The sequence below is a fragment of the Fusarium graminearum genome, chromosome 4 (genome assembly GCF_000240135.3).
Source record: "Fusarium graminearum PH-1 chromosome 4, whole genome shotgun sequence".
NCBI lineage: Eukaryota > Fungi > Ascomycota > Sordariomycetes > Hypocreales > Nectriaceae > Fusarium > Fusarium graminearum.
In genome coordinates, this window is record NC_026477.1 from 3788060 (window position 1) to 3808923 (window position 20864).

Genomic DNA, 20864 nt, shown 5'->3' on the forward strand with positions numbered 1-20864 from the left:
GCGGATTGTCTCAGGTCCACAAGTCTCGTGGTATCGATCAAGGTTTGGGCCATACAAAGTCAATCGCAGTTACACGAGCCGAACAGCCAACAGCTACAGGCCGCAAAGTTCCAATCATCAGGGTCTACCCCGAGGTTCCCTCGTTTCCCCACGGGGTAAAGCAAGGGGTCCCTGGCACGCCGGGCTATCAATCAATGACATTCAAATTCATACCGTGTGCTGTATACCCATCCTCCTGGTATTGGTGGACAAATGAACACTGACTGCCGAGATGCATGAGAATGAGAGCAAGTTTAAACGAGTGGAAGACCCCGGCTATATCATGGGAATAGACATCCGAAAGCAATACCAAGTGAGATAACATATCCTTTGTGCTATTGAATCACAATGAGTGTGTTGACAACTCTAGGGCCACTCGTTTGATATTTCAACCATAGAGTGACCACTATTTCCATTTCTCAAGCCCAATTTCAACGGGTATAAGGAGGGCTTCCAGGCATCTCCTGATAAGTAACTTGATCCGCTGCAGAACTAGGATACTGTCCAGTCCAAGTTGAAACAGGACTGCTTGGGCTCTGTGCCGTCATTGTAGATCCACGCCACTCAGTTGTGGTAGGTGAGGCGACTCCAGGTTTCGGATAGTTCTGATTCATAGGGGGCACGCTATCCCCCGGAGTCTGGGGAATGTTATGCTGCGGAACCACAGCTGGTTGAACTTCTTGAACAGGAGGGGGATTTTCGTTTCTCCTGTTCTTCCGGAGAACCCATAATACTCCAAGGACTAGGAATGAGAGCACGAGGAAGCCGCCGATGGAACCACCGACTATGGCTCCAACATTGGTTTTAGATCCACCACTACCAGTCTCTGTAGTCTCTGTAGGCTTGGGTTCACTACTTCCATTGGGATTCGACGTATCTGTAGGCTCTTCGTTTCCAGTCGGTGATGTGTCCGTTTCGATAGGTCCCAACGTCGTAGTCGCGTCGAGAGCAAATGTTGTTGTTGAGAAAGTACGATCATCCTGGTTATTGTAGGTGAAAGATACGCTTTGGAATCTTGCCATACTGCGGGATGAACACTTGAAGGCTCGGATGCCAGAAGGATAAGCATACGTTCCACAGTACGGGGCCGATCTATCGGTGCTGTTCATCGTCAGTATGGCACGCTCAAGTGGCATAGTCAACTAACCAGAGAAGATTGTAAGTATTCTCCTGACAAACGTCGTCACAAGACTCAGTATTCAGAGCATAATCTCTGTCATAGCACTGGAGATACGCAGCTGTGCCGCAGACTATGGCGGTAATGTGAGCCAGTTCCCAGCTGCACCGGGCTCCGTTTGCACAAGTAATTGCATTTCCAGGTGATCCTGATAGGAAGCCACAAGTTGAATCAGGACTGACGACGACTGTCAAGGTTGTTTCGACTGTGGAAGATGCTTGCCGTTTTCCAAGGTCCAGGTGCTTCAGGGCCTGAAAGTCGAACATGGGAGTTGGTGCAGGCTGATAGATGTACCCAGCTTCTGGCCGCTTGGTAGCTTCAGATATGGCCAAGGCATTGGTCCATACAGCATAGAAGCAAAGTGAAAGCCCGGAGTACAGGATTCGATTCATGATGGTATTCCGTCTTCAATCAAGAGTCTCTAGGCGTGACTATGGGAAGAAAGACGAAAGACATCTCGAGCGGGGTTTGTTCTTCCTTTAGCAGTTCCAGCTGAAAAACGCCATGTTGAAAATCACAGCCCGGACCCTTGTTGTGTGAGAAGGTTGATTGGTGCCAAGGATAAGGCGTTCTGGTAGTCTTATTCTGAAAGTCATGGGAAAACGCCTGACCTGATGTCTCAGCTGGACAGAGAATTAAGAGAACAGCTGTTGTCAATATAGGCTTGATTAATGTCTTTTCTTATCGTGATGGAATAGATCCAAGTAAATCATCTTTCAAGACTTACTAGCATGTTTACTTCCAACGAAGAAGGCGAAGATGACCCTAGATCAACAGTGAAATCCCGAATCTTAGTGTGTTGTAGGACTTGAGCTGAAAACAACCCTGTCGTGTTGGTCCAACAGCCATGCATGGCGTACACATCATCCACCTGATTTGTCTTAGGGTTACGGAATACACTTCAGCCTTTTATTGAAAACAATATGTGCCAAGAAATAGGTGCGCAATAACAGCAGGGTTTCAAGAGCTGAAGCAAAACCTAAACTCCTAAAATCGAGAGTATCAGGGATAAACTATCTAAAGGCTTAGTCAAAAATATCATCAACGGCCTTAATAATCATAAACAGTATGCTTTGAGCGACTAAGCATTTGGATGAGGACAGTCGTCTGATATGTGTTTCCAAAGACAACTCGTCAACTTTCGAATTTCAGAGCTCAGATGTGTACATATGCAGTTTGTATTATAATATTTATCGAAATATTGACCGTCCCTTATCCATGCTCTCATTATCTTCGTCCCTTCTCTCGATATAGCTTACAGATATATCTGTAGTCGTTAAAATTTCATCCTCCGAACCCAAGTATTTTCTCTTGCTTATCTGGTGATCCACAGCCCTATTCATATTGCTATGCTCGCAGTCATTGGACCTTGATAAATCTCCGTCACTTTCGAAAGCCTCCAACCTTAGACCGTGCAAAGTTTGATTTCCGCGCTGCAAACCGATTCCATCATTGCCCTTTGCCACCTCAACGAGACGATTCAGAAGGTGGAATTCAAGCTTCAGCTTGATGCTGTAGACAATCGTTTTGTAAGCCGTCTGAAAGTCGTAAAAGTCGGCAAACTCGAGGACCAAAATTGGTATGTCGAGTAGTATTATCACGATATTGACGATAAGTAAATGCCTGCGCATTCTCTGGACGCCTTTTCCATGTAATAGTCCTTCAGTGCCGAAGAAGGAAGAACAGGCTTTGATGTAAAGTGTCGAAATGATGAGTTCCTGGAAGAAAAAGACGGTGACTTGAATCTTCTCGTATATCTGATATGGATGAACCCAAGGATTCGAGTCGCTGCTGTTGGCGCCATACATGAGAATGATGATGGGAATGTGCATGACCACGACGTTTGTGATGATCATGGCCAGCACGAGCCTGAGACAGAATTGGTTCCAGCATATGAGATGAAGTCGAGAGTATAAAACGAGCGATTGGCCTGTCACCATCAGAACCCAGCCCACAGAGATAAGCGAGATGTATAAAATAAAGTTGTCCGATGAGCAAAGGTTTTTAAGTAAGAAGCCGATGGTATGCGGTGCAATGCCGTTGGTAGCGGCCATGAAACTCCAGAAATAGAGGCTCTTTCGGGTTTTGAATGTCGTGAAGATAGCCAGGTTCAGTTCCAGGACGTTGTAGAGGGAAATACCCATGCACACGGCAATGGGTAGCAGATATGAGGGTTCATGATAGTCCTCGCGTCCAGAATAGCCCATACTGACTGCAAAGAGGACGCCTTCAAGGCTTCAAGTTTGGTCTGGGGATCATAATGAGAACCTCGAAAGAGGTTGAAGAAACGGAAAAGAGGAGAAGATACATCACATTTGATGAACCGAGGAACCGTTTTGCAAGCCCCGTTATTACCGGGATTCATTTACCCCAGACGCTTGTGCTAATGAGAAGGTGGCTTGTTTGGTGAGAGTTGACTGGTCATTGTAATTAATCCTTCATTTTAGGTGTGGTCAGTCCTGAGCCGTGGTCTTGGGTGTAATCTTGCCGTCGAGCCAAGACAGGCTAATTAAACTAGAGCGTTGGTGTCGTTTTTATACGGTTGATGTTGACGATATTTCACCACATGGTCTGTTCATGATATACCAGGAATTCATTCAAGGTTTCTCTTTACATGTTTTCACTTTAAGTTTCGATTCATGTCAAAGATCAACCAAATCGATACAATAAAGGGGCAAAAGGATCATCGGTACTCTATCGACAAAAAGACCTTACCCCTGTCGATGGATGCTACTAATTTCGCTTGGACTTTGGTCGCGGCAACACACCCTGTCACTTCAGAATGAATCACTAAAACAAGGCGATTAATATGCATTTCTTAATGGTGGAACTGTCCTTGGCAATGATGAGGCTGATACACATCTGACGTGATATTCGGTTGAATGGAGGGTCCAAGCCCAAACTAATACAACAGTTCTGAACTGCCGACAATCCTGTCTCTTTCTCAAAAAGCCTGTCATAGTCAACCTCGGCTCAACTCCAAACGATGAGCCTACAATGCCTTCTTGTCAATCCAGCTTACATAGCCAAACTTGCCCTCTGGCGTTTGGAATACATCCTTGGGAGATTTATAAGGCTTCGCCTCCTTATCAGTCAAAACCTTTGTAATTCCACCGTCCTTCAGAGCCGTGACGTTATACCCAGGACCGTGGTCGTTCCACGTAGCCATGAAAGTGTAGTTGTCCACGCGAGGCGTGGCTGCGCTCCATTTGATATATCCTGCTGGGAGGATAACACTGTCAAGATAGGATTGCATAAAGATAGACTTGTGTTGCGAATTCCACGGTCGTCCCAATGGACATTTCCCGACCATATCCTTGGCAATAGTGGAGTTTGATGGAATGACCTGAGAGTTGTCGATGTACACGCCGTATTTGTTGGTAAAGGTTGTGTTAGATTTCAGCCAGCGAGGAGAGAAGTTCACTGAAGGATATTCTCAAGTAGCAATGTTTCCTAATTAGTGAGGGAGGTCATTGGATCGGTCTTCTCGAGGGTTCTGGATTTATTTCCAGACGACCGTTTGTGTTAACAAGGTCATTGGAAATGTAGAAACAACTAAATCTAGGGGGTATGTACACGGGAGTGGCTCCTTCCTCACCAGTCTGCGTTTTTGGTTTTGGGAAGGAAGGAGCTCCTAGGTGCCGTCTGTGTCTGGGAGTCAGCTACGCCTAACTGTCCATACCTACTATGTATCCCAAGAAATTCGTCTTTTGACGTATCTACAGTAGCGACTGCCAGTTGATACATCATGTCTGCCAGCTCTGTTGATCCTTCCAGCGTCGCTAGCGCCATTCCCGATGAGGACTGGGAATGCCCTCAAATTTCCCCGCCACCACCACCGCCTTCCCCGCCGCCTTTACCAGTCTGTAAGCAGACTCTGGTTGAGAATACTGTCTACAAAGACAATATCTTGGCCCGCCCTCCCGATTCTTGTAAGATATTTTTGATTTGTTTGAGCTAACTTTGAGCTAATCGTTTTTAAAGAGGTAGATATCGAAGAAGAGGCCGAGTTTGAGCTTGGTGTCTTCGAGGAAAGAGCTCGTCAAAGACGATTCGGGCATCTTGTAGCCCACCTGCCATACTCCAAAGTAGATTGGGGTATTTCTATACAGAGCTTGAAGGCTGGAGGTTTCTGTCTTATCCCTGAGGCTAGATGCAACGGCGTTGGGACCAAGGGGAAAAAGGTTTTGGTGGAAAGGCTAAGAGAGCACCTTACAACTACTATTCACTTGGTAAATCCTTCACACCCTATTATGTTCTCTTGTTTTAACTTAAGTCTACTTGCTAACTTGCAATCTCTTTGCTAGAAACATGAAGAACAGGTTGCAAATGCCGCTGAGGAAACAATAGCTCCTCTCCGCGAGCCTAAATTTGTTATGGTTCGTACTATGAACATCGAGTTCGTGGATCCTCCTGGTCTTGCTTCCTCGTCAGTGAGCGATGATATGGAAGGGGAACTGACAACCCCTGTCGACTCTGATCGACAAATCCCCGATTCTCAAGAGGACCCTTTCGACTCTTTTGATTTCTTTAATTCGTTTGTTATCCCCGACTCAACTGCACATTCAGACGAGGACCTTGGCTGAGGATATGTTAATGAATAATCCCTTAAGCGGTAGATAGGAAGCTCAGTATAAGAAACTACTAGTATATTAGGAGATACTAGACTGAATCTATACTATCTAAGGGCTAGAAGTATAAGGGATGTGCATTGATATGTATTGAGATAATCATTGAGGTAATCTTGTGGATTGATTGAAGGTCTAAGTTAAAGGACTAAACAAACAAGAAGAAGATATACATATATGTATGATGTGATTACATGATCGTACTTGTGATTTCACATTTAAAATTAATGGCTGCTGTAGGATCTGATATCACTAAGTCAAACTTGATGTTGTAAGGGAAACGTAAGATCTTTCATCCCAAGTAAATACGCGTGACCAATATCCTGTATGAATCACAGCTGAACAGCAGGCAACCAACCTGCAGGATGGGATGAACACGCGTACTGAGTCACATTCATTGCCAAGTACTGACTGTCTCTTCTTCCATTCTTTCTTCTACATACATTTCGACGATTCCTAACAGCATTCCAGGCGCCTTGAGTGAGACAGAGCTATTGATATCGTCGACTCTACACCGATACCGTGAGTTCCGCCACTTCATACACACCATCATTTCCTCGGAGAGCAATACATGCTGACAGGTGCCAGTGGCGAGATGAGCCATCAGAACATCAACATGCAGCCTGCAGGCAATGGCATTCAGCCCACGAATACGACTGCCATGGTTATGACCGGCTCTTGGTCAGTTGACGACACAAAACCGACTGTCCAAGCGGCCTTCCGCAACAAGATCCCCCAACGGTTCAAGACAAATGGCATCTTCGAGATTGCGGCGGGTGAAGAGGGTCTTTTAGTTGACGTCAAAGGTGAATGGGGTCGAGCTTTCTTCTATCGAGGCCAAATACAGATTCCTGGTAAGTTTGTCAGATTCCAAAGCTAGTAGCTAAACTGAGCTAATATCGTGGAAAGTTATGGTTCCTATGAATCGTGTCAAAACAGGTGCTAAATGGCTTCCATTCCACGACAAGCTCGCTCGCACAGAACTAATCAACCCGGACATTAACCAGAACGTCCAACAGACTGGCGACACCGTTCTAAACAACTATGTCCGGACGCTCTGGACCACTCTGCGCCAGAACACACACGCACTGAAAGCACTTAGTCTCTCAGAAAAAGATGGTCGTGCTGTATTCGGCAACAACTTCGTAAACAACGTGAACCTCATTACGCAAGGGTTTACAGATCGTTCAAGACAGCTCTTCTCTAATGGCACAGCCACTCTCGACCAAATCGCTCTACTCCCTCGAGTAACTCCAACTTGGCCAGCTTCAAGTGCCAGATGCATATACATTCGCTTGTATCGACGACGGGATGGCAGCATTGTTTATTATGCTATTTACGTCGGCCAGACTACCCAACAGGCCTGGTTGAGGAACGGACAGCACAACAGAGTAACTCACAGAAACTCACCTCACTATAATGTTGCACGACGATCAGCACCAGAGGATCGCCTGATGATTCCAATCATGGTTTGGGATAGAAACCAGGCTGTTTCAGTCGAGGTTCTCAACATGGCCGAGCAAACGGTGCTTCTTATGTTCAACACTTACAACAACTGGGTACTAAGTAACGGATTCCGCGCTTTCGGCATTAGCATCCATAATCAAGCCATGCTTTTGAGAAGTGTCAGCGCCTCAGCCCGATCGGCTACTAATTGGCCTCTTTACGACGTTACGGGCACAAACACAATCTCTCCCCTTTTCTATCTCAAGGCAGGCCTACCTTTCCATTGCTACCGCTTACCAGCTAAGGCTGGCCAGCGTGGTATGACTACTTACAGGCAAGCCAGAGGCGTCGTCACTAATCGTTCTGGTCACAACAGTTGCCAATGGTTTATGATACACACGGATGGAACCATTGAACGAATCCGCATTACGGTTCCCCTAACCCTTTGCCGCCCAGATCGTCCTATGTATGTTGTTTTCGAGATCATGGACGATGGAAAGCCTCACGAGATTCCATATCTTGGATGCCCGTCAGCTGGGCCCTTTGAGGACTTTGCTGTTGCAAGCAGCCTAGCTGTAGCGTTTGAGTGGTTCGATGGATCATCTAACAATTGGCAGAAGGCCTACGTTTCAATCAAGGACATTCGCACTACATTCACGCTCGAAATCGATAACCCAGACATCATGAAACCTCTTCGTCGTTGGCGGCACTGCATGAATATTATACAACTTTTGGAAGGTATCGACTATACTGGGCCCCTTAACGGGTTTGCACAAAGTCTTACCTTCAGAGCTCTTGATGTTAAAGAGCTTGTTGTTGATCACCTTACTCAAACAGTCACATGGCGACTCCGACCACGACGAAGCAAACCTGCCCCCAAGATTGCATCATTCGATTATAACGCCTGCCTTGTTAAGGCTGCAGTACGCGGGATGGAGACAAAAGTTGGAAATCCGCCCGATCCAGAATCTGATTTCTGGTGTTCCACAGGCCATGATGCCCGGCTAGAAGTCCAATGTGACTTCTGTCGTTATATGTTCAGCAGGAATAACCCTCCGTACTCATGCGAAAGAGATCCTCGGTTCACTGATAGATGGGTCTGTAAGTATTGTGCTGTGATGAATCGGCCTTGTACTTGGACCACTCGAAGCAACGCTTTAAGATACTGGGGAGAAGGCCAGCCATTCCTTTCTTCGCGAGAGTCAAAGTTCACCGCATGCCCTACAGGTCCTCACAAGCATCTTTGTTTCTATTCTTCGATTCCAGGTATCTATCATGTTGTGAATACTGAAGAGCCAATCGAAGGCCGAAATGGATTAGCAGTTATCATGGCTGCTGAGGAAGAAACTGAAACTCAAGAGGAATTATCTGGTAACGAGAATGTCATTACTGATGACTCAGAAGGCGAGGATTGAACGGAAAGGGCCGTAAAGGGACTGGTGACTTTACTGGGGCGTTTTATCATGATTTTATACTTGCTTTTCATCCTCGTTTTCACCTTTGCTCAATCACATTGCTTGTACATTAAAGGTAGCTCATTTGATTTTCATAGCAAACGCCTATGCTATATGATGAATTAAACCCCGAAATAGGTATCTTGAACGCCTGAACTCCAAACTTTTGGGACAGGCCATGACTTAATTCTATACATTTAAGACGATGTTTGCAAGTTATGCGATGTTTCTCACATGGCATGTTACCTCATGTTGTCTAGACAATCATTATTATCTTGGGATAGGGATGAATGATCAATCATCGTTCCCAAGAAACCAGGCACTTGGTTAACTTGACCCTCACATGAATTCGATCTTGGACTTTCATGAGAATAAAAGCAAACTATATCGAATACTAACAAACAACTCACTTGCCTGATTAAGTCGCTATCTCGGATGCTCGGCACAGTGACTCATTCCCACAGATCCTTCTGAAGTTCTGGAACTGGATAATCGAGTGGGTAGCAGAAAAGATGGCCTCCGAAATTTAGATCACAAAAATAAATGACCTAAGATTGTAGTCTAAGCAGCATAAACTGATTTGTTAATTTCGTCCCTTATGCTTCTAGTGGCAAAGGCTCTTAAAACTCTAGGGATGATTTATCTAACCCTCCTGGACCCCAGGAAACTTGATCATGGGTTTTTACGCCAGCAGATAGATAAGCAGAGACGCTGGATTGGTTCACCATACGCCATTTACGAATACGGATACGAGTTTTGTATAGTTCCAAAGTATATATGGACATATCTCAAACCTCAACTAACAATCTGGACCTTTCTCCATTATCAGTTACATTGCCACAACTTACAATGGAAGTAGCACAACAATTTATCATGTCAGAAGACCTAAGTGACGTCGAAACCGCCGGCCAAGGCTTAGAATGCCTCGTCTATAAAGCAACAAGTCCAACCTACGGCTCAGTTGTTCTCAAAGTACCAAGAGTCAAAGTCTACCAAAACGCCAACGACTTCAACGTTGAAGCCAAAGATCTGATCCAGCAAGAAATACAAATATATCGTCTTCTTCAGGATGGGCCGGTTCCTGTGCCCAAGCCGTACAAGTACCTCGAGCAAGATGGATATCCAGCCATGTTGTGCGAGTACGTGGACGATGATGGAACAGATATCACGTTTGAGGAGATGGGTCGTGTAGCAGCGCTGATACATTCTACACCCTTATCTGATCCTGTATTCAAGACTGTCGCTTCAGAGACGTCGGATGTCTTTTCGACAATGGAACAAAGAATGAAACGACGCTTCTCTGTTTTGTCAAAGACGGTGACCGAGGCTCCAAGCTGGATACAAGACTGGAACTATATCAACGCCATTCTCAACGGTCTTCAACGGTTCCCATCGAGTCTTTTACACATGGACTTTCGCGACGTCAACCTTCGTCACAGCCAAGGTCGCATTAGCGCTGTGATCGACTGGACCAATGCGCTGATCGGCCCAGCAGCCATCGACATCTACCGTACCTTGGAGTTCAGTGAGCTCGGAGAGGATTTCGCCAAAGGATATTCTGAGATGTCAACGTTTCCCGAAGTGTCTGCGCAAGAAGAATGTTTGCTTAGGCTTGACGCTGCGCTTGTGTTGGCGTTGGTATTTACATCTGAAGCGCCAGATCCTGTGAGGGGTGCAGCTGCGGTGGCGAGAGTAAAGGAGCTGTCGGAAAGTCTTGTAAAGTAAATACTGCAAAGTGTAATACCATTGGTGAGAAGTGTTGGGAGCACCAGTTGGGAGACTCTCAGGGTACCAGACAGATTGGCCGATGGGAGCATAAGGGATGAAATTATGAGGATAGCTTATGCTACTTAGATTAGGTTTCTTAGACTATCTTTTGATTGAATTGCCCGCACCTAATTTGCGCTTCTAACAATGGCAAAGGGAGCGCAGGGGGAGGTGGTGGCGGAGGAGAAATTTGAGGGCATTCCCAATCCTCGCTACCTCGTCAGGATAGCTTCAGTAACGCTGAGCGTATCAATAGAGCTGTCCGACATGATGTATGGTATTCGATACTGTATAGACAGTAAAATCCGATTTGATGGGATGGGTATTATGGACAGTTGAGCAAGTAGCTCCCTGAGACTCAGAAGGGTCATGATGATTTCGAAGCTCATGTGGACCCTGAAAGCGGACCCTTGGAGCTTCACACCGGCATCGGCGACCGATGGCCCGGAACCCCGCACCCGGAATTTACCTCATGTCGAAAGATCGAGGGGCTCATGACAATTAATTAAGAGTTCACTTTGTTGGGGAAACGCTAGTTTGATCATTTCTTCATTTGTTCTTCATCTCAGAGCAGTCGCAGATGGCTCAAGTCTAGACTGATCTATATGGGAACATTGGCCTTTCCATCATGTCTGTTGTACTAATCCCAACACCCAATGGACCCTTCAATTCCTTTTCGCTCATCTGCAAGGTATCATAAAATTCTCATGCTTTTTGCTGTATCCTTTGTATAATTAATTTACTGGGGGAGGACCTTCTCCTTGGCGAGAGGGGTGAATCGGAGGTAAGGCTTGACGATGCGGAACTCGGGGAACAGAGTCTTGGCCTCCTCGTTCTTGACGGAGGGGTGGACAATGACGTCCTCACCAGGGACCCAGTTGATAGGGGTGGTGATGCGGTACTTGTCACCGGTCTGGAGGGAGTCGATGACGCGGAGGACCTCGGCGGCGTTGCGGCCGGTGGAGGCAGGGTAGGAGAAGATGGTGCGGATGGTCTTCTTGGGGTCGATGATGAAGACGGATCGGATGGTGAAGGCAATGCCCTTCTCATCGACGTTGGTAGCATCCTGCTGGTCGATCCTGTGGATTGTCAGTTTTTGTAGGGAGAATAGTAGACAGATAGTTCTTACATGTCGTAGAGAAGAGAAACCTTGCGCTCCTTGTCACCAATGATGGGGAACTCGACGTTGCCGCCAGTAACCTCACCAATGTCCTTGATCCATCCCTCGTGGGACTGGATGGTGTTGGCGGAGAGACCGATGAGCTTGACGTTGCGCTTGGTGAACTCGGGCTGGAGCTTGGCAAAGGCACCGAGCTCAGTGGTGCAGACGGGGGTGTAGTCCTCGGGGTGGGAGAAGAGGATGACCCAGTTGTCGCCGATGAACTCGTGGAAGTCAATGTTTCCCTTTGTGGTCTCGGCCTGGAAGTTGGGGGCGGTAGAGCCCAGACGAAGAGGAGCAGGAGCAGACATTTTGTGTGTGTAGAATGAAGAGAATAGAGGTATGAAGAGAAAGAGAGATGACAGAGGTAGCGGGGTCGGGGGAGAGGGATTATATAGACTGGTATGAGACGGCCAGCTTGGCATCAATTGACGATTAGGGAGAGCTACAGGTGCTACCTTGTTGGCGTGACTGGAGCTAGTGAATGACGATCTGGGCTCTATGGCCGCGCTGTTGCAATACGCCACGAGGCCTGTGATATTGGTGATTGGGAGAGCCAAGCTCGGGGGGTCTGCCCCTCCATGAGTGAGAACCTACTAATGCTTGGGTTTATACTTTGTACATTTGCTATTTATTGTTTCTATACTATACTCTGTATATACTTTAAAGTGCTTTCAACTAACTCATAATACACATTCGTTTCTATACTCTCTATTATACAGATATAGAGCTCATAAATGTTCCCCAGACCCCCCAGCCATCATGACAACCCCACCAAAATAAAAAGACGTCTATAGAAGGTCCCCCCCACCATCCGTAATCATTGTCCGCCCCTCACTTGAACCCCAGAGGGGCAAGGCTCAGTATTGCGTGCTGCAGACATGCCACGATTGGTTGCTTCTGGCGCATTGTGCCATCTGTCGCGCCAATGCTGCCATCGACCGGTTCCTGACGCAATTCCTGGGCGATGACCCGGACAGATTTGTAAGGTTCGGAAGTCGGGGATGTGAGATGGGCTGATCTTGAAGACGCCATGGCAACAGAGCCATCACACAATAACCATGAGGTGGTTCACGTGGTATTACACTCAGCTAGTAAGCCTGCTAGCTTTGTCTTAATACAGAACCCTTTTGATCATCAAAGATAAGTGTTGCGGATTCACATCTGTAGTGCTGACAGTCAGTCTAGGGTATTCCGTGCAAAAGACCAGATCGCCTCTTGAACAAAGAGTTCCGGCCATGTACTCAGAAATAGGCAAATGACATTGACATCATTCATACCATTCTAATGTCAAATAGAACCAAATTGATCTCTTTGCCATCAACATCAACCATGCAGAGATGTCAACTCTAAGTAAGCAACATCCAACGACTTGGCTGGTTCAACTGTCAGAAACAGTTTGGCCCATATCTGCCCATTGCCAGAGCATAGTCCCGGCTCAGATACCTTCTCCCAACGAAAGAGGACAAAACAGGTGGCTATAGAGTCTCAAACCTTCACTGCAAGTTACAAAGCCACTACCGCCTAGAGATGGCTGGCTTCATTATCATGCGATCTTCGCCCAAACCATTGCGACAGCGTCCAAACTTAGACACAGACATGACCCCAGTCTTTAACAATAACATCAGGCCGCGTGGCCTAATGGCTAAGGCGCTAGATTTCGGCTTTCGAGCAATTCGGGAAATCTCTAGAGATTCCAGGTTCGACTCCTGGCGTGGTCGATTTTTTGCATCTTTTTTTATCGAAGCTATAACTTAATCTCTTTTTGCCAAGCCGTGCGTTATATGTTTCATGGCTTTTTTCAACTTTAGGTTATCTATGTTCGCGTATTGACAGAGAGTTGATCAAGTTCAAGACATTCGAGACTGTTTTTGGCGCCTTTTTCTCTGTCTCACTTTCGCCTCATGCACGTACGGCTGAGGCGTGCGCTACCACTAGTAAGCTTAAATTAGAATTCAACTCAATTATGCCTCTCTGCGGCGCTTCATCTTTTGTCGATGGTTAACAGCAAGAGACAGTCTTGGCAATTTTGCATGATGTAGCCTTACAAAGGACAGGGAATTAATGCTGATGACATCCTCCATCCTTCAATTGCGATCGTCTTGGCCATCTCGGCGCAAATCAGGGCTGTTGACATAATCTGAAACTTGGGACATTTAGAGATTGACTTTAGCGCGAGAAGCTAAATCATCCTACCGCCATCTGCGCCAGCAAATCCTACCAGCACAGTGACCAAAGGTGACACGCGTCGGGGGGTAAACTTTCCCTGTTTCCAATCGTCACTCAGCCTTCATCAACATCAAATCAGATACCGTCATGAATTAAGGGGTAGTGGGGAAGACGTCAACTACAGGCATGGATCTTCTAGTTTGCGAACTGGGATGTATTTTTCGGTCAAGGAGTTAGTTAATAGAGTTGTACACCCCAAAAGTCATCAATTGATCTTTTTTTTCCGTCTTGTTTCTTTTTGGGTTCTTAGAACAGTCATTCCTTTTTTTCATCCTGGTAGAACATCCGTCTTGAGGATGATGTTCACCATGTCGCGCCCCTCAGCCCTAACATGCGTTATCATCGCGGGCAGTCTCTCTCTTTTCCTGGTCGTCTTTACATTCTTCCAAGAGTCATTAGAAGTTCCCTGGACATATGTACACAACAAAGCAGAAGAGTACATCAACACAAACACTAACACAACAGCTATAACAACTCCAACATCTTCATTGTACGTTCTTCCCTCGGGTCACTGGCGCATCACGCTATTCTACCACCCCGCTGAAGATGAACTTGGCATCGTCTCTTGGCTCACGCTAACGATTATCTTAAACTTTATCACAGACCAGCACAGCAAACGCAAACCAATATTCCCGTATTAAACTGCAAAGATCCTTACCGCGAACCTGGTTATCTTTACATCCCCGCCGACATAAACGGCACCAACCAATACAAAAAGACACAATGGGTTCCCTTCTCCGATAACCTGCTCGAAGCTGAAGCGCCCGATTACGCTGTCTATCCTGCGGCCGGCGAGGTCATCTTTAACGCGACGGAACCGGAGCCTGAGTTTGTCAAGCACTCGTCCACACCGCGACAATGGCTACCCGAGGCCATCGCCGAGAGCGTCCGTCGAAAGAAGGCCATCAACGCCAACGCCGACACCAACGTTGACGCCTACGCACCCATGAAGAACGACGGCGACTTTGGCTGGCTCTGGGGTCGTCGCATCATTCTGTTCAGCGACTCTGTCGATCGATTCATGATGCAATTCTTTTGCAGCGAGTTCAAGCACAACATGAAGCAGCCCAAGGCTCACACCATCGCCAGCTGCAGCATCCCCGAGTTCAACCTGACGTTTGTCCACTGGCACTTTGCCGGTTCCATGACGTACCGACCGGACTGGTGGTGGATGGATGACATGGAGGAGATTGCCTTTGAGGAGCGCTGGGACAAGTACTGGACCCCCATGTACGACCAGGTTCGCGGTCCCAAGAATAGGCCAGACTTGATTCTCTGGCAGAACGGACTCTGGGATCAGCGTGCTTTCTGGGAAGCTGGTGAAGCGAACCACGAGAAGGATGTGTATCCCATGGGATCGCGCGAGCGCCAGTTGGTCTGGCAAGAAGTGCGTTTCGCTGCCGCCCGTATCCGTGACTTTGTCAAGCGTATTTCCACCGAATTTGGCGATGCACCAACCATGTTCCGCAGCATGACTATGCACCGTGAGAGCAACGCCAGGGATGCATCTATCTACGACCTCGAGCGGTTATCTCGTGCGATCGCGGCCAAGGCCGGGCACGAAGTATTCGAATGGGGACGTCTCATTTCCTCCCTTTCGATGCTGTACAAGGATCAGACGCATCCTGGACGAGGCCCGGCGAGTTGGCTTTGGGGAAACATGGTGCTTGAGTATCTTGCCCGCGTGGGTGAAGCGGGAGATGACAAGAGGAAACCCTACTTTGATGGTTGGGATAAGTGCCATTCCGAGTTGGTAAGCTGGGGTGGACGATAGTTGGGACACATAGATTATGAATAGAATAGACTAATCACACGTTCAACATATGAACACAAATTGTGCCTCTGAATGTAGCTATTTATCGAGCTTGCGTACAGTTGCAGAGCAAATATTGGCTGTCGAAGTCTGAGTTCTCAAGCGGCCAACGTATAACAGTATATAACGCTAATCGCCATTGAGCACAAAGTAGACTATTGATATCAAAATCGATCGCCGGTGCAAATTGTCATCACTTCCTGACATACTCAATCTTTCTAGCGAGCCAACATCCAATCGTCAACCCAACAACAGTACCCTTATCATCACGACGGAACACAACTGTCCAGTCACCAGGCGGTTTCGCGTCCATACCTCTCGGGTTCGCAAGTGCCCATACATCATCACCTAGATATCGCATAAACTGAGCCGGACTCTGACCCAAGAAGCCGTCGAATGTGCCAAATACTAGACCGCCTTGGTTGACACAGTGGAAAGTCGAATTGATTTCTGGGGAGTAAAAATCGCCTTCGATAGGCGAACTGTCAATAGCAATAGTTCCAAGCGTGAGACGCTTGGCAGTTATGGCCCTGTTCTCCTTTAGACGTTGGATGCGAAGAATGTCACCGTTGATTACAGCCGCCATGCCCTTGGATTCGCCACGCTCAGGGTCAGTTAGTTTGACAGGCTCGACGTAGTTAGCATATGTGACCAGGACCTGGCCCTTCTGGCCAAGGGTCACAGTGATGACCAATTGAGTACCCTCGTCGAGATAGACACCCGGCCAGGTTGGCGATGCATCAACCAGAGCAGGCGCCATTGGCTTCTGAAGACCCAGGATGTTCTGGATAATGTACTCTGATAGCGTTGCTGCGTCGGCCTCGTGGTTGAACATGACCACGACTGACAATCGTTCCTCTGGCACATGAGCTCGATAAAGTCTGTAGCCACGCAGAGCACCTCCGTGACCGATGGCCCCCACGCTCCCAATCTCGGTATGAGCTAAACCCTGCGCATATGTCGAAGGGACGCCGTCGCTGAACGTCGAGGGCTGAAAGATCTTGCGGTACCAGCTCTCGGGGTCAAACACGCTACGATCCAGGAATGACTCGTACGCAATCATGTCCGTGAGAGAAGCGATGATACCAGCGTCACCAGCCCATTCAATGCGGTTCTCGGCAGGGATGTATCCGCGGAGCTCGTCTCCTTCGTAACCAACACATGGTGGGGGCAGCTTTGCTGAATCTGCACACAGCTCTGCCGTCTTCATACCCGCAGGCTTAAAGATTCGCTCATTGAGCAAGGATGCGAGCGACTCTCCAGTGCAAGCTTCGACAACTCGTCCTACAATGTTGAAATTGGTGTTAGAGTAGGAGTACTCAGTACCCGGCTCAAAGTGAAACGACTTGAGGCTATCGAGCATAGGGCCATTGTGATCAGCCAGAGAATAACGGTCTTCTGGCTTTGCACCCCAGAGCAACGTGATAGCCCAGTAGTCGCGGATGCCAGATCGATTGTTGCACAGATCATCCAGCTTCAGCTTCCCGGTCTTGGCTAGCTCAGGCAGAAGTTCCTTTAGCTTAGTCTCAAACTGCTCCTTGACATCACCCTTGGCCTTGAGAGCCGGCGTCGGATTGCGTTCTAGATCCACGACCAAAGCGCAGAGCATCTGCTTGGATATAGAGCAGATGGGGATTTGAACCTCTGGGGTCATGGGTATCCGGCGGTTGAAGTCCGCGTATCCCCAGACCCGATGGTCCACGAGGGCGCTATCTGAGAGGACGGCGATGGCACCACCTGGACCGCGGATGCGGGAGGGGATCGTCTTTAGGATATCTTCTACTATTTGCTTTGATACCGGCATTTTCCTTCTTTCTGTTTTTGTCTTTGGAAGTAGTTCAGTTGGTCGATGAGTTGCTTGTGCGGGGTTGAAGTTGCGACAAGACGGAATTGGAAGGTGGGACAGTCAGATTGACCAGCACTTTGAAGGTGTGCATCTGATACATAGTAGCTCAGCGGCATATTATTAGCTTGTTACAAAATATATGCCCGAGATATGTTGATAATCGCTCTGTGTGAAGCAATTTCACTTGATCTTTTTCTCTCATATGATTGTATTGTTCACCGAAACTGGATATAAGCAATGAACCGCGGCTACCCTGCGTCAAAGCGTAAAAGGTTGGATCTTGAATGTTGGTCAATATATTAGTACAAAGTGAATATGACGGAATATACCCGAGTTTTTAGACAGACGCTTCTTTTTAGAAAGTCTTTATGTCACTTTCCAAGGCCAAAGGGGGTCGACACATTCACCAAGTTCATCGGCATGCCTGATTCATGACATGTATCAAAAGCCACACCAGTAGTGTGTAGTTTGGAATTTGGACGGCCTAACATCAGCTGATGAGGCTTGCGGTTTATCATATGTCATGTTTATTATGTGCTCAGATAGACCTTTATGTGAACTTCTTGACTTGTCAGCCCTGTTTTGTTGGTGATGACGCTTTGAGCCCTTTTCTCTAACGATAGTCTGTGCCACGTATAAGGTTCAGTTTGCGAGCAAACAGATCTGCATATCAGCTGTTTATGATGACACATGTAATTTCTCTGCCGTCTTGCAGGACACAAGATCACAAGATCAGCCGAGTCCAATGCATTGATGTTGTGGATGTTTTGATCTGGTTGCTACAGATGTACAGAGTGCTGACTGGCTTAGTGTGCGAATACGAAAAACCTCGACTATGTTTGTGTCAGTAGCATTGATAATTTAAAACGAACCATTGCAACAAGATATGTATTTATGCTATTTATCTACCTATGACATAACTATATCACGTATACTGGAGCTTAGGGTAATTGCTCTCCGTTTACTCCGTATATCTGGAGCTAAGTACGCCGTGTCTAGTTGCAGAGAATAGATTGGCCTTTGTACGGACCCGGGACCAAGGAACCCAGAAAGCTGGGTGACCCTTGTCGCTACTGAAGAAAAAAGTGCCCAACTACTTCTACCCGAGATTCTAGGGGCTCAAGGGCCAACGTTTACCGGCTTTTCCTTTGGATTAGGGGGACCCATCGGTGAGCTAATTAATATCCCTAGGTAGGACATCTCCATCTGTCAGGTGGGGCCTCGTCCGAAGAACTATAGCGAGAGTATTTTAAGACTTGTCTGTCGTCCTGACTTTGCATTACATATAGCAAGGATGGTAATAGCAGCACCCAAGATCAATTATAATATCTTGGCTTTTATGAGTGTAATTTGTTTTATGTTTTGGCAAATGTTTTGGTCTGTTCCTTTATGCACCTCTGACAATCCATCCAGGATGTATGTGGTAACTAGGCCGTTTCCCCTGTGGCTTGGTTTAGCGCTTAGCATGGAGGTTGGGTCAGCATTTGATCAATTGTGCCGCAGTTGACTCTGTTCCATCAGGTCAGTAGAATTGAGGGCAACTTTATTGGTAGGTATCAAACACCATGCTAATATCTGCTGTGTCTAGGTCGATTCGTTGTCGCTTGGTTACTCTTGAGATGGGGTCGGTATCTCCTTTAACTACCGGATTTTTTTCTCCTTCATGGTTCCTGAAACACGACTTGTCGACCCCCCCCCCCCCCTTTTGTCGTCATAACCTTAGTAGGCACGGTATTATAGTAGATCCCACCCTGAGCAGCTTCAGGGTTTGTTCCAGAAGCTTTGTAGTGTGCCCCCTGCAGAGCTCTACCATCCGAAATCGAGCCGTCTTCCAGGGTAGACGTAGACTAAAAAGAAAAGGTGTCAGAGCTAACAGATATATACTTTGGCCATGCGGGTCTGCTCTGTTGCTCCCGTCGACGGGCCTAACGTTAGGACACACAAGATTTGCTTCGTCAGGGATGCAGAAATACATAGCAATCGGAAGATATTCAGCGTCTAGACCTAGTTGATGTATGACTTGGGAAATCGTACAATCAGTGTAGATCAATACTGAGATAGGTCCTTCGTATCCTTTAACTTTTGGTGTGTCGTTGGGCCCGTGCGTTCAGCTACCAAACCTCTGTCCGCTGCCAAAACGAACCCTGTCAGATGTGTCTGCCACCTCACCTTGACCCTGACTTGAATATCCAATTGTATTGGCCCAATCTCTTCGTCACAACTGCAGGACCCGACGGTGGTCCAGTCGTACACCTTCGCTTCGTCCGTTACCGCTGTGAACTGTGAACTGCAAGCTGTGCTGTGTTCTGCTGTCCTGTGCCTGGCATATGTACTGTCCATGTCGGTCTAGTCAACTAACCCAAGGGGAAAAAAAGGGACACAGCGGCGCTAACATTGGACGATTACTGTGTCCTGCCGCCTGCATCTTGCATTTACGCCTGTCCGAGCACTTCTTCTCTCTACCTCCTTAAACCTTGCATCGCAATACATATTATTATTCCTCCTACGACGATCAATCTTGGCCGCTCTTCTCCCCTTGCAGCAATAACGTACGTGCTGCATACGCCATTTCATCTGAGCACTGTCTGTCGCACTCTCAGGCCCTGTCCGTCCTGTTTTGTTCTCTCTCCACCGCGTGGCCCTTGGCCCTTGTCTTTCTCCGTCCCGCCCCGTCCCTGTCGTTCTTATCCTTCTTCGGGTCGCCCATCTCGGTCCTGTCTCCAGACGGAGCCTCTTCCCCCGCGACCATCGACTCTTCCGTTCTTCCGCCTCGTCTCTCTTGACCTTGGCCGTTGAGTTGACGACTCCAGCTTCAGCCCTTCCACGTTTTCCATCAGCCTTGGAGCCTTTGTGAGTCTCCCTTCGCTAATGAACCCTACCTGACCCTGCCCTTCTGCCCTGTCCTGACCCATCTTTGGCGGTGACGCCCCTGTCTTCACCGGATCGCACTCACGATCTCCAGCGCAACCTCTCGGGCATATCCTTTGCCTTGGCTCCCGTCTCGCTGGTTATCTTGTTGCGTCTGCTTCCTATTTGGTTAGCCTTTGTGCAAGCTCCTTTACTCTTCCCCGCCCTCGTTATATGTTCTTTGTTTCCTTGACCACACACGCATCGCCTCATGCTTTGCTATTCACAACCTCAAGCCAAACATCATGGGCGACACTCCAGAACTAACGTCCCGCAAGGGTTCACTAGGGAATATCGAGCTCTCTCGCTTTTCTGACATCAACGACGAGAAACCCTCCGGCCGATACACCCCCGATATCCTCGCTGGCGTTTATCGAGGCATTCGAAAGCTACCCTCTG

General features: G+C 47.6%; 9 protein-coding genes and 1 non-coding gene across 10 annotated transcripts; 5 read left to right on the top strand and 5 right to left on the bottom strand.

The window, feature by feature from the left end:
- Nucleotides 1-470: 470 nt before the first annotated feature.
- FGSG_07531 (uncharacterized protein) lies at nt 471-1608 on the bottom strand (the record flags this gene model as incomplete). Its single annotated transcript, XM_011329005.1, has 2 exons — nt 471-1140; nt 1187-1608. The coding sequence occupies 2 exons, from the start codon at nt 1606-1608 to the stop codon at nt 471-473; spliced, it is 1092 nt and encodes a 363-aa protein (XP_011327307.1).
- Nucleotides 1609-2176: 568 nt separating this feature from the next.
- FGSG_07532 (uncharacterized protein) lies at nt 2177-3423 on the bottom strand (the record flags this gene model as incomplete). The annotated part of the gene is made up of 2 exons (XM_011329006.1): nt 2177-2203; nt 2476-3423. 2 exons carry the CDS (start codon nt 3421-3423, stop codon nt 2177-2179), a joined length of 975 nt encoding a protein of 324 aa, XP_011327308.1.
- A 785-nt stretch (nt 3424-4208) lies between these two features.
- Nucleotides 4209-4963, bottom strand: FGSG_07533 (uncharacterized protein; the record flags this gene model as incomplete). Its single annotated transcript, XM_011329007.1, has 2 exons — nt 4209-4639; nt 4903-4963. The coding sequence occupies 2 exons, from the start codon at nt 4961-4963 to the stop codon at nt 4209-4211; spliced, it is 492 nt and encodes a 163-aa protein (XP_011327309.1).
- A 1-nt stretch (nt 4964) lies between these two features.
- Nucleotides 4965-5802, top strand: FGSG_13159 (uncharacterized protein; the record flags this gene model as incomplete). The annotated part of the gene is made up of 3 exons (XM_011329008.1): nt 4965-5148; nt 5174-5448; nt 5524-5802. The coding sequence occupies 3 exons, from the start codon at nt 4965-4967 to the stop codon at nt 5800-5802; spliced, it is 738 nt and encodes a 245-aa protein (XP_011327310.1).
- Nucleotides 5803-6460: 658 nt separating this feature from the next.
- Nucleotides 6461-8705, top strand: FGSG_07534 (uncharacterized protein; the record flags this gene model as incomplete). The annotated part of the gene is made up of 3 exons (XM_011329009.1): nt 6461-6698; nt 6754-8391; nt 8557-8705. The coding sequence occupies 3 exons, from the start codon at nt 6461-6463 to the stop codon at nt 8703-8705; spliced, it is 2025 nt and encodes a 674-aa protein (XP_011327311.1).
- An 888-nt stretch (nt 8706-9593) lies between these two features.
- On the top strand, nt 9594-10469 carry FGSG_07535 (uncharacterized protein; the record flags this gene model as incomplete). Its single annotated transcript, XM_011329010.1, has 1 exon — nt 9594-10469. The coding sequence occupies one exon, from the start codon at nt 9594-9596 to the stop codon at nt 10467-10469; it is 876 nt and encodes a 291-aa protein (XP_011327312.1).
- A 576-nt stretch (nt 10470-11045) lies between these two features.
- FGSG_07536 (peroxiredoxin PRX1) lies at nt 11046-12057 on the bottom strand. The gene is made up of 2 exons (XM_011329011.1): nt 11641-12057; nt 11046-11590 (listed from the first exon to the last, which is right to left on the bottom strand). Exons 1-2 carry the CDS (start codon nt 11979-11981, stop codon nt 11251-11253), a joined length of 681 nt encoding a protein of 226 aa, XP_011327313.1. The 5' UTR covers nt 11982-12057; the 3' UTR covers nt 11046-11250.
- A 1240-nt stretch (nt 12058-13297) lies between these two features.
- FGSG_20675 lies at nt 13298-13391 on the top strand. The gene has a single exon. It is a non-coding gene; the product is annotated as a tRNA-Arg (tRNA).
- Nucleotides 13392-14207: 816 nt separating this feature from the next.
- Nucleotides 14208-15673, top strand: FGSG_07537 (uncharacterized protein; the record flags this gene model as incomplete). The annotated part of the gene is made up of 2 exons (XM_011329012.1): nt 14208-14389; nt 14503-15673. 2 exons carry the CDS (start codon nt 14208-14210, stop codon nt 15671-15673), a joined length of 1353 nt encoding a protein of 450 aa, XP_011327314.1.
- A 66-nt stretch (nt 15674-15739) lies between these two features.
- FGSG_07538 (uncharacterized protein) lies at nt 15740-17516 on the bottom strand (the record flags this gene model as incomplete). Its single annotated transcript, XM_011329013.1, has 1 exon — nt 15740-17516. The coding sequence occupies one exon, from the start codon at nt 17514-17516 to the stop codon at nt 15906-15908; it is 1611 nt and encodes a 536-aa protein (XP_011327315.1). The 3' UTR covers nt 15740-15905.
- Nucleotides 17517-20864: the final 3348 nt, after the last annotated feature.